This window comes from Schistocerca gregaria, chromosome 9 (genome assembly GCF_023897955.1).
Source record: "Schistocerca gregaria isolate iqSchGreg1 chromosome 9, iqSchGreg1.2, whole genome shotgun sequence".
Lineage (NCBI taxonomy): Eukaryota > Metazoa > Arthropoda > Insecta > Orthoptera > Acrididae > Schistocerca > Schistocerca gregaria.
In genome coordinates, this window is record NC_064928.1 from 187079430 (window position 1) to 187091813 (window position 12384).

Consider the following 12384-nt stretch of genomic DNA (forward strand, 5'->3'; position numbering starts at 1 on the left):
TCACTTTCATTGCTTACAAGCCCTAACAGACACGTTGTCGGGCACTTTCCTGACGTAATAAGTACTTGAGAGGTTCTAGGGTATTGTGTTGGATTCTAATATGAAAACTGCACAGTATTTCTACGAGGCAGCTGCCCGTCATCTCCAGGTGCGACTGTGGTTTGAGGCTTGCAGATTCATACGTCGGTTCGCTAGACAACTGCTGGCAGCAGAAGGTGCGTCTGTACTGTTAAGGAGCCGTGAACTTTACGTGCGCAGTGCGGAAAAACGTGACTGCAAGCTACAGGACCCAGAGTATACGTGTGGGTAAGGTGTCAGTGACCAGCTTATATATCCTGTATTCGATTCATCTTCAGTTATACGTCGATGAATTTTTTCTCTCAGGCTGACGATGCCTTAGGGTTGCCAATGTTGGTTCCTATTCATTGCTGAGCTGAAATCTGGCGTGTCTGTTAATTAAGTCATTAGTTATACGTACTTCGACTGTTTGTTTAATGATTCCAAGTACACAGAGACAGACAAGAACTCCGTCTCTCCATAGTTCATACCGTGTCCCGTATCAAGACAGAGTTAAGCAAAAGCAGATTTTCCTGGCTAAAGTAGTCAGGTGCGACATTATGTTAATCACGTCTGGCTTTAACAAAAATGACACCCATCGTCAATGTACAATGGCCGTTCAATAAGTAATGCAACACATTTTCTTTCTGAAACCGAGTTGGTTTTATTCACTATTCCAATATACCGTATTACTCCCCACTGTTTCGGCTGCAAAATCGCATTCTTTAATATAATCTCCGGTCAGTGCAAAGGTCGACACTACCGGACTGGGAGGATCTTATGCCCGCATACGTCTGAGCCAACGTCTTCCTGCGTCAGTAATCTCCCCATCATCTACATACTGCTTCCTGGTGAAGGCATCCTTCACAGTACCAAACAGATGGAACTGGAAAGGTGGCAGTTCTGGGGTGTAGAGTTGATGAGGAAGAACAGTTGCATGAAGTTTTGTGACCTCCTCTCGGTTGTGCAGACTTGTGTGAGATCCTGCACTGTCATGGAGAAGGAGAAGTTCGTTTGCATTTTGGGTGGCACGTTTCGACATTGCCGCTGTGTGCTGCCTGCAGACATGCCGGAGATCGGACAGCTTTGTGCGATCTTGTTGCGATGGCCACGACGCTTCGCAGACGACTCATCGTGCTTTTGTTCACTGCCAGGTCCCCGTAGACGTTCTGCAAGCGCCTCTGAATGGATGCGATGCTCTGGTGTTCAACCACAAGAAACTGAATGACAGCTTTCTGCATGGAACGCACCTCCAATACTGTGACGACATTTTGAGGGCTACTTACAGCGACGACACGTATCGGAACTTCATCTACATATATACTCCGATAGCCAACAAGCGGTGTGTGGCGGAGGGCACAATTCGCGCCAATGTCATATCCCCCCCTCCCCCCCCCCCCCCCCCTCCCCAACCTCTGTTCCACTTGCGGATCACTGGAGGGAAAAACGACTGTCTGAACGCCTCAGTACGAGCTCTTATTTCCCTTATCTTTGAATGATGATAATTGCGCGATTTGAAAGTTGGTGGTAACAATATATGCTCTATATCCTTGGCGAAGTCTGGATTTCGGAATTTAGTGAGCAGCCCCATCCGTTTAGAGCGTCGTCTATCTGCAAGTGTGTCCCACTTTCCATGAGATTTGTAACGCTCTCGCGGTGGCTAAATGTACCAGTCACGAATCTTGCCACTCTTCTTTGGAGCCTCTCAATCTCTTTAATCAGACCCAACTGGTAATGGTCCCATACAGGCGAACAATACTCTAACACTGTAGGAACTAACGTATTGTAAGCGTTTCCGTTGTTGGAGGACTGCATCGCTTCAGTATTCTACCAATAAACAAGTGATCCGATAAGCATATTAGTCTTGCGTTTCTACCAGCATGTGTAAACATCAAGAATAATAAGAATAAATAAACAACTTCACTGTGATGGTTTTCTTGCGTTGTTCTGTTGTCGTGTGTGTGAAACGGAAATGTTCCATTATGTTTCAAAAAAAAATCCACAATTTTGCAGCAGAAAATGGCCGAGAAAAAATGTGTTTCATTACTTATTGAACGCCACTTATCAGTTTTACCGCACTCGCACAGGTTCTTGAATACTCCCGGCCTTACTAGGCTGAGGTCGTCCTGTAGAACACCCAGCACGATTTGCGTTTAAGCTTTAGGGCGGAAAATACATTTTATTCACTGTTTCTTGAAGAGACTACCGACCTGACTCGACACACAGAATAACGCAAGATGACCATCCCAGAGGAGTTGTCCATCTATTCTGGTTCTCGTTTATGTTTGACACATGCTGCCAGAAACGCAAGACCAATATGCTTATCGGATCACCTGTTTTGGACAAAGACATACTGTAGATGGCTAAGCTCTTCTGACAAGCTCTCTGGATCTCAGATAACTCTAGCCCTTAAAGTGCGATCCGTAATACACCGCTGCATGATGGCTGCTAGCTGGCTTGTGTTGCTTTACAAGACACACTGTCACGCAAGGTGCCCTCTTCTTTATAACAAACCATTAGATCCAGAAACGGGAAATCATCACAATTCTCCATTTCCATTTTGAAATGTTGCTAGGTTCGAAGGGCTCTGAGCACTATGGGACTTAACATCTGAGGTCATCAGTCCCTTAGACTTAGAACTACTTAAACCTAACTAACCTAAGGACATCACACACATCCATGCCCGAGGCAGGATTCGAACCTGCGACCGTAGCAGCAGCGCCGTTCCGGACTGAAGCGCCTGAATCTGCTCGGCCACAGCGGCCGCCAAACGTTGCTAGGATGGAGGGAGTTTAAATGTTCTAAAAATGAGGGAAGCGTTGCTGCCCCTTGCTGTCCCACGTAGGCATTCGACAAAGGTATTGTCTCGAAGAACATTTAGTTTTAGAAACTGCTGACTGAACTACTTTGGCCTCGAAGTCTTCCATAGAAAGGTTAGCTACTATAGGAGACAGTGGGCTACCCATAACAATACCGTCAGTCTACTCTAAACGTTGGTTGTTGAGTAAAGAATCAGTCAAGGTAAGCGCATGTTCTAAAAGATGTCAGATGTCCTCTTCCAGCTTAGCTCCTGCGAATTCCCTGAATCGCTCAGTGGCTCTCTGGTGGAGACAAAAGTCACTAATACAAATTCGTTAAATGCGCGATTTCTTCAGTTCCATACAGTATTTTCAGAATTTCGAATATGATGGTAGCACGAGGCTTCAAATAGAAGCCAAATGTTTTGCTATGTGGTATGTTGGCGCTCCTAGTTTTTTAGACGTGGTGTCTAAAATTGTGATTCTTTGTTACTTTGAAGAAAACATACAGGACCACAATTGATAAATCCGAGAAAAATCTTTGAAATTTGATGTCGGCAACGAATTCAGTGTAGTATCAAAAAAACTATCCAGTTCACAATAACCAGTAAAGAGCTCATTGCCACTAGATGGTCCAGTCATATGAATGACATTGGTAAATGCGTGTTATCCACACACTGCACTTGGAATCTGCTACATGATAAATACGTTGTGTCATCAAGATGACACACCTAGGCTTCCTATTCCGCAGTTGTTCCACGTTCGCTGACACAGTGTGAGGACTTCCTGGTGCTACTGAAATATCACACATAGGCTTTCCATTTCATAGTTGTTCTGTGTGAGCTGACACAGCGAGAGTAATTCTCTGCGTCATCTAGAGGGTGCCCAGGAAATAGGGACGAGTGTTGAAGTGATACAGAATATACAAAATTGATTGAGAATGTATTTTTTTTAACAATCATATTAAGTAACTTCTCGCACCATGTATGAAAAATTATGTCCTCCATTTAACCTCGCAGGACCACACAGCAATGAGTTTCTTGACGACACTTTCACAAATATCTGGTGGGATGGCGCTAATGACCACTTTAATTTTATCCTGCTATCGTTGTTGTGGTTTGATCAAGTACACTTCTGATTTTACAAATCCCTCCAAAAGAAGTCACATGGCGTTAGATCTCATGATCTGGCAGTCAGTACCTGGTTGTGAAGCAAAGAGACGAGTTTTTGAGGAAACGTTTCACTGAGTAATCGTTTCGCGGAATGTGTGACGTGTCGCACCATCTTGCTGAAACCAAAATCGTCATTGTCATCAATAAGAGGGAAAAACCAATCAGAACGGTAACACAGTCGCTCTCTCAGTGAAGACAGCTCCGTCAGTAGGGGTAATGTAACTGATGATGTGATGATAAACAGAAGGCCGAAATTCTAACTTAGCTTTCAAAAACTCGATTACGATAGAGGACTGCAACACCATTCCCCCTTTCAATTATCGAACAAACGAAAGGATGGCTGATGCAGTGTTTAGTGTATCTGGGATTGTAAAACAGTTAAGATTCTTAGACGCCAGGAAGGCATCTGGCCCGCACGGTATCCCCGTAAGATTATATGTTGACTATGCTACAAATGTAGCACCATTCTTATCCATCATCTATCAGAGATCATTGGAACAGCGGAAAGTTCCACAGGACTGAAGAAGGCCCATGTCATAGCAATCCATAAAAGGGTAGAAATTCGGATGCACATAATTACCGGCCAATGTCACTGACATCGATTTGTTGTAGAATCATGGAATATATTTTTTGTTCAGACATAATGACCTTTCTAGACTCTGAGAAGCTTATCTCTAGAAACCAGCACGATTTTAGGAAACAGTGGTCATGCGAGACACAGCTGGCCCTCTTTGAGCATGATGTACAAACGGCTCTAGATACCGGCTGCCAGGTTGATGGCATATTTCTCAACTTTCGAAAGGCGTTCGACTCAGTCCCGCACTGTAGCTTGCTACAAAAAGTGCGCGCTTACCGTCTATCCGATGACATATGCGGTTGGATAGAAAATTTTCTAACAGACAGGGAGCAGTACGTCGTCCTGAACGAGGTGACTTCAACAGAAACGAGCGTAACTTCAGATGTGCACCAGGGCAGCGTAATAGGTCCTCTGCTTTGTACGTTTTACGTAAACGATCTGGTTGATGGTATTGACAGCGGCCTTAGACTGCTTACCGATGATGCTGTAGTCTACAGGAAAGTAGTATCACACGAAAGTTGTGAACAAATCAGTGAGGATTTGCAAAAAATAAGTGCGTGTTGTAATGACTGGCAGTTATCTCTCAATATTAGTAAGTGTAACCTACTGCGTATAACAAGGTGAAAATCCCATTAATGTAAGAGTACAAAATAAATGCCCAGTCTTTGGAAGCGGTAACGTCCGTCAAGTATCTGGGTGTGACTATTCGAAATGATCTCAATGGTCAGATTACTCAAGTAACGGGTAAGGCGAACTCTAGATTGCGGTTTATTGATAGAATCCTGAAGCGATGCAGTCCTTCAACAACACATTAGTTCGTCCGGTCTTGGAATATTGTTCGTCTGTATGGGACTGTTACCAGTTGGGCCTGACTCAAGAGATTGAGAGGGTCGAAAGAAGAGCGGCAAGATTCGTGACTGGTACATTTAGACATCGCGAGAGCGTTACAAATCTCATAGAAAGTTTGAATTGGGACACACTTGCACATAGACGACGCTCTAAACAGAAGGGGCAGCTCACTAAATTTCGAAATCCGATCTTCGCCGAGGATGTAGAGCATATATTATTACCACCAACTTTCAATCGCGCAATGATCACATTTTAAAGATAAGGAAAATTACAGCTCGTACTGAGGCGAGTGGAGTGGAACAGGGTGGAGGGGGGTGGGGGTGGGGGGAATATGACTTTGGCGCGAATTGTGCCCACCGCCACACACAGCTTGGTGGCTAGCGGAGTATATATGTACATGAAGAAGTAGATCATTCTCAAAGAAGTGCTGGCCGATCATTGCTCCTGCCCAGAATTCACACCACACAGTCGTGCATTCTGCATGCCTTTCATCTTCCACAGTCACTCGCAGATTTTCGTAACACCAAATTCTACAGTTCTGCTCTACTGACGTACCCATTGAGCAAACAAATGTCTCTTTTTCCATGATCAACAGGCTTCAACACTTGTTCAGCTGAGCTCGTCGGCGAACCGATTTTCTGAGGCTTATAGTCACATCGTCACGCACAGCAATGTTCTGCTCTAGTTCGAACACAACGCGGTCATCCTGTTTTCTTGACGTCTGAAACAGAAACTGTGCTCTCAGATTTCCGGATCAACTTCTGAACTGATTATTCGGTTGGAGCTGCATTATGTCGGAGTGTCAGACGCAATTCACGAACGGTTGCCGTGGGTCTTTCACTGTTTCTCTAACACTTGGATACGTTGTTCAGTTGTCGTCAGCTCCATGACAAAAATAAACATCCAACAACAATGCACAGAAGATCTATCAGACTACTAATGGGAAGGATTGCAGATGACAAACATGAAAAAGACACAGCTGATAACTGTCGCATGACAAAATGGCTCAAAATTCAAATTCGTCCTTACTTCCCGGACACCCAATAGGTGCCACACCTAGGCTTCTCTTTCCCAGGTGCCGGCCGCGGTGGTCTGGCGGTTCTAGGCGCGCAGTCCGGAACCGTGTGACTGCTACGGTCGCAGGTTCGAATCCTGCCTCGGGCATGGATGTGTGTGATGTCCTTAGGTTAGTTAGGTTTAAGTAGTTCTAAGTTCTAGGGGACTAATGACCACAGCAGTTGAGTCCCATAGTGCTCAGAGCCATTTGAACCATCTTTCCCAGGTCGTTCGTATGAGGAATTCTTGATGTCGTCGAAATGCCCAAACTAGGCTTGCCTTCCACTGATTCTTCCATGTCAGCTGACACGCCATGAGGTGTTCTCCACGTCATAGAGATGCCGCACCTAGGCTTCTCACTCCCCGATTGTTCCACGTTCGTTGAGACTGAATGAGGAATTCCCGGTGCTGAGATGCCCAACCCTAGCTTCCCATTCCCAAGATGTTCCCGTGTCAGCTGATCCAGTATGAGGAGTTCTCAGCGTCTCCGAGATGCCGACCCCAGGCTTCCCATTGCCCAGTTGTTTTCTGACCGGTGATGCAGCGTGCTCGATCCGTGTTTACAGGACAGCAGCACGGAGGGAAGCAGACGCCGTCGAGGACGCCCAAGTGGTGTCTGCCTCGTGGGAGGAGGTGCGCCTCCAGTGGCGCGGACCGGCAGCCCCCAACGGGGCGCTGCTGGCCTACAACGTGGAGTGGGGCCGTGGGGACCAGCGTGTTGGCCACCAGTGCCAGCCTGTGATGGTCAGCGGCAACCAGTCCGCAGCGTGGTAGGTACCCGAGCCCTGTCGCTGTTTGGTAATGGCAGCAAGGCTTCATAAGATGATTCGATCTCGAAAAAGTTTCCAACACTGTCAAATGGTGCAGAATGTTTGAAAATCTTGGGAAAGTAGGTGAAAACTTAGAGAAAGATGGTCAGTATACAATAAGTTTGAAAATTAACAGGTAACAATAAGAATGGAATACCAAGAGTGAAGTACTTAGGTTAAAAGATGTTGTAAGTAACCAACACTAAACACCTTTTTCCAAAGCTGTTTCACTGCAGTTCCTTCTCTAAATCCTCGCACAAACGAAAAAATGGCTGACATCGAAATAAGTGTCCAAGGAGTCGAAGATCAACTGGAATCACTCAACAGAGGAAAGTCCACTGGACCTGACGGGATACCAATTCGATTCCACACAGAGTACGCGAAAGAACTTGATCCCCTTCTAACAGCCGTGTACCACAAGCGTCTAGAGGAACGGAAGGTTCCAAATGACTGGAAAAGGACACAGGTAGTCCCAGTCTTCAAGAAGGGTCGGCGAGCAGATGCGCAAAACTATAGACCTATATCTCTGACGTCGATCTGTTGTAGAATTTTACATGTTTTTTGCTCGCGTATCATGTCGTTTCTGGAAACCCAGAATCTACTCTGTAGGAATCAACATGGATTCCGGAAAGAGCGATCGTATGAGACCGAACTCGCTTTATTTGATACAGGGTCCCAGGTTTATGCTACTTTCCTTGACTTCCGGAAGGCGTTCGACACAGTTCCTCACTGTCGCCTGATAAACAAAGTAAGAGCCTACGGAATATCAGACCAGCTGTGTGGCTGGATTGAAGAGTTTTTAGCAAACAGAACACAGCATGTTGTTCTCAATTGAGAGAGGTCTACAGACGTTAAAGAAACCTCTGGCGTGCCACAGGAGAGTCTTATGGGACTATTGCCTTTCACAATATATATAAATGACCTAGTAGATAGTGTCGAAAGTTGTATGCGGCTTTTCGCGGATGATGTTATAGTATACAGAGAAGCTGCAGCATTAGAAAATTGCAGCGAAATGCAGGAAGATCTGCAGCGGATAGGCACTTGGTGCAGGGAGTGGCAACTGACCCTTAACATAGGCAAATGTAATGTATTGCGAATACATGGAAAGAAGGATCCTTTATTGTATGATTATATGATAGCGGAACAAACACTGGTAGCAGTTACTTCTCTAAAATATCTAGGAGTATGCGTGCGAAACGATTTGAAGTGGAATGATCATATAAAATTAATTGTTGGCAAGGCGGGTACCAGGTTGAGGTACATTGGGAGAGTCCTTAGAAAATGTAGTCCATCAACAAAGGAGGTGGCTTACAAAGCAGTCGTTCGACCTATGCTTGAGTATTGCTCGTCATTGTGGGATCCGTACCAGACCGGGTTGACGGAGAAGACAGAGAAGATCCAAAGAAGAGCAGCGCGTTTCGTCACAGGGTTATTTGGCAAGCGTGATAGCGTTACGGAGATGTTTAGCAAACTCAAGTGGCAGACTCTGCAAGAGAGGAGCTCTGCATCGCGGTGTAACTAGCTGTCCAGGTTTTGAGAGGGTGCGTTTCTGGATGAGGTATCGAATATATTGCTTCCCCCTCCTTATACCTCCCGAGGAAATCACGAATGTAAAATTAGAGAGATTTGAGCGCGCACGGAGGCTTTCAGACAGTCGTTCTTCCCGCGAACCATACGCGACTGGAACAGGCACGTGGCACGTAAAGTGCCCTCCGCCACACACCGTTGGGTGGCTTGCGGAGTATAAATGTAGGTGTAGAATGTAGATGTACAGTCTTTTGCCACTACGAGGGGCATTTGAAAAGTCCGTGCAAAAATAAAATTACTTACGTCCTTGGGGTACCTTTTTATTTTTCTGCATAATCTCCTTCTAGACTTATACACTTTGTCCAATGCTGTTCTTATTTTGTTGATTCCTTTCGAATAACAGGAACTGTCCAAGTCTGCAAAATAGCTATTAGTTGCTGTAATCACCTCCTCGTTTAAATAAAATCTTCGTCCCGCCAGCCATTTCTTCAAATTGGGGAACAAATATCAGTCCGAGGGAGCCAAGTCTGGAGAAAAGGGGATGCGAAACGAGTTGGAATCCTATTTCCATTAATTTGTGACCACAAATGCTGACGTGTGTGCTGGTGCATTGTCGTGATGGAAAAGGGATTATTTGCGGTTCAATCACCGGCGTTTTTCTTGCAGCTCGGTTTTCAAACGGCCCAATAACGATGAATAATATGCACCTGTAATAGTTTTATCCTTTTCCAGATAGTCGATGAGGATTATCCCTTTCCAATCCCGAAAGACAGTCGCCATAACCTTTCCGGCCGAAGGAATGGTTTTCGTCTTTTTTTGGTGCAGCTTCTCCGTTGGTAACCCATGGTTTAGATTGTTGTTTGGTCTCAGGACTACTGTAATGTATCCATGTTTCATCCACAGTGACGAAACGACGCTTAAAGTACTGCGGATTCTTCATAAACAGCTGCAAACCATCCTTGCAACACTTCTCACGATTCCGTTTTTGGTCAAGCGTGAGCAATCGCGGAACCCATCTTACGGATAGCTTTCTTATGTCCAAATGCTTATGCAAAATATTATGTGCCCGTTCATTCGAGATGCCCACAGCACTAGCAATCTCACGCACCTTAATTCTTCTGTCATCCATCACCATGTCATGGATTTTATCATTGATTTCTGGAGTCGTAACCTCCACAGGGCGTCCAGAACGTTCAGCATCACTTGTGCGATATGGAAACTCAGAAAATTTTGAAACCACTGATAAACTGTTCTAATCGAAGATGCAGAGTCACCGTAATGTTTATCAAGCTTTTCTGTAGTCTCCTGAGACGTTTGGCCTTTCATACAGTGATGTTTAATCACTACACGAAATTCTTCTTCGTCCATTTTTTTGGCAATCACAAACACAAATAAATAGACGAATATGGCTGAAACTTTGTGCGCATTCTTTCCAAAGATGTTACTAACTGAACATGACCTCGATACGTGGCGGTGGTGCCATCTCTCGGACTATGCACGGACTTTTCAAACGCCCCTCTTAATGTTCAATCTGTACATCGAAGAAGTAATGAACTAAGTAAAAGGAAGCTTCAGGAGCGGGATTAAACTTAAGAGTGAAAAGAAATCAGTGGTAAGGTTCACTGACGAGATGAGAAGCGACATAAGAAAATACTTGAAAGAAGAAGGGATCAGAGGAGGAGGATGAGAAGGAAGAGATCGCTGTTTAATGTCCCATACTGTGTTATTAGGGACGGACCACGTACTCGGATTAGGGAAGAATGGGGAAGGAAATCGTGGTGCATGCCTTCTTGTCATCCAACATGGCATTTGTCATGTCTTGCAATATGACACAATGTGTCTTTTAAGTTTACTATGTATGAATTCCCACTATGGGATACTTTCTATTACACATGCACCCTACAGAAGCATCCCACTCTCTAGAAGCACAGAAACTTGTGTCTATTTGTTCTTACACCCCTCACTTTATATCTAACACGACGTGGGTTTGGAGGAGAGATGGTCCGTTGGGAAAAATCAACTACAGCTACCCATAAATCAAAACACTGTTTTAACCTCACCTCAGGAACAAATCCACTCCCAGAAATTTTACCTCCCCAGAAAAATAACCTTGGTCTTCAGCCATGTGATGTTGTATACTGTTTACTACGACTGGCGAATTTTCTGGGTTTGGGCACAGGATCAGGGGCTTTAGCCTATAAATTGATGCACGTCTGCCAACACCTTGCAGCTAAGAGAGCTCACTGCGCTTTGGAGTAGAATCAACTCTAAAAAGGCCCGAATATGTTGAAATGTTTTGATTTAAATGTCTTTGAAGCTGCCAGATAAGTCGAAAAGCTAGTTCCTTTCTTTTACATCCCTAACTCTACCCGGGACATATTCGCCTTTTTGTGCTCCGATTGGAGAATTTTTCATTCTGGTTCCCATCTTTCACTCTACCATAATTTTGTCATTAGACTACCACAGCTTGACAACCGATATAGATTTTTGTTGACTTGGTTGATGACTGTTGCAGTATAGGTTTGTTTATTGCCTTTCTGACCTGTTGCTTGTGTTGGGCATTGTTAATCTGGTTCCTCTACAGTTACCTCCCTGATACGATTGAACTGCATGAATTGAACGTGTCCAGATTGAACGTCCTCAGACCACCCAAATCTCACCATCACATTGAGGTCACATGCCCCAGGGAGGTTTTTTTCTGCTATTTTTATTTTTTCATATTTTTATTTCTTTAATTTGTTATTTTGTTACACTTTTTAAAATTATGAAATCTTCACGGGTTATCAGCCGAGTGTCATCGTCTTCCAGTCGCAATGTTTCAATGAATTGTGTATACAACATCTTCGCTTGAAGATGATGGAAACACAATTCATTGAAACGTTGCGACTATAAGACGACGCCACTTGGCTGATGACCCGTGAAGATTTCATAGCTGAAATACGCAGAGAAAGCCTGCAATCACATGTAACATTTTATAAATGTTTTAAAATTTTGTTTAACTTTTTTTTCATTACTGTTTCATAGCTATAGTTTATTCATATACACATGAGACTGTGTATATAGATAACCATAGTTACAGCGACAACATAACAGGAAACATAAATACGACGCCAAATGAGATATTAAATACTGTACGAAGTTTATGATAATATTGTATGCAAATAGTTTCTATTGCGTAGATAACTTAAGATACGACAATATTACGTAGATAAACTTACACTGTGTACAAAAATGTTGCACAAAACAAGGACACCGTCAGATGGTTCAGGTGGAGTAGCACCTTCGACACTTAGCAAATTGTGTGAATCTCTTTGTGTGTACATCTGTGTTACAAAAGGTTACTTGTAAAATGGCGTGTAGACAGAAAAAGCTTTTCACCTAATTTAACAACAGTATGAGACTGGACGTTATTGCGCTTCTAAAAGCAGATGCAGAGTAAACCACAAGAATCATGTGACCAAGTACGCGATGGAAATAGTGCTAAATAATACACAGAGTTACAATCGGCTGTTATAAAATATGAAACTGTGTAATGTAGG

The 12384-nt window shown here is 44.1% G+C and overlaps 1 protein-coding gene across 2 annotated transcripts in view; it reads left to right on the top strand.

The window, feature by feature from the left end:
* LOC126291785 (insulin receptor-related protein-like) overlaps positions 1–12384 on the top strand; it is a 357856-nt gene that overhangs the window by 284289 nt on the left and 61183 nt on the right. For both annotated transcript variants that reach the window (XM_049985479.1, XM_049985480.1), the window contains exon 12: positions 7076–7279. In XM_049985479.1, coding sequence (XP_049841436.1) covers positions 7076–7279 — 204 coding nt within the window. The remainder of the gene's footprint in view (positions 1–7075; positions 7280–12384) is intronic.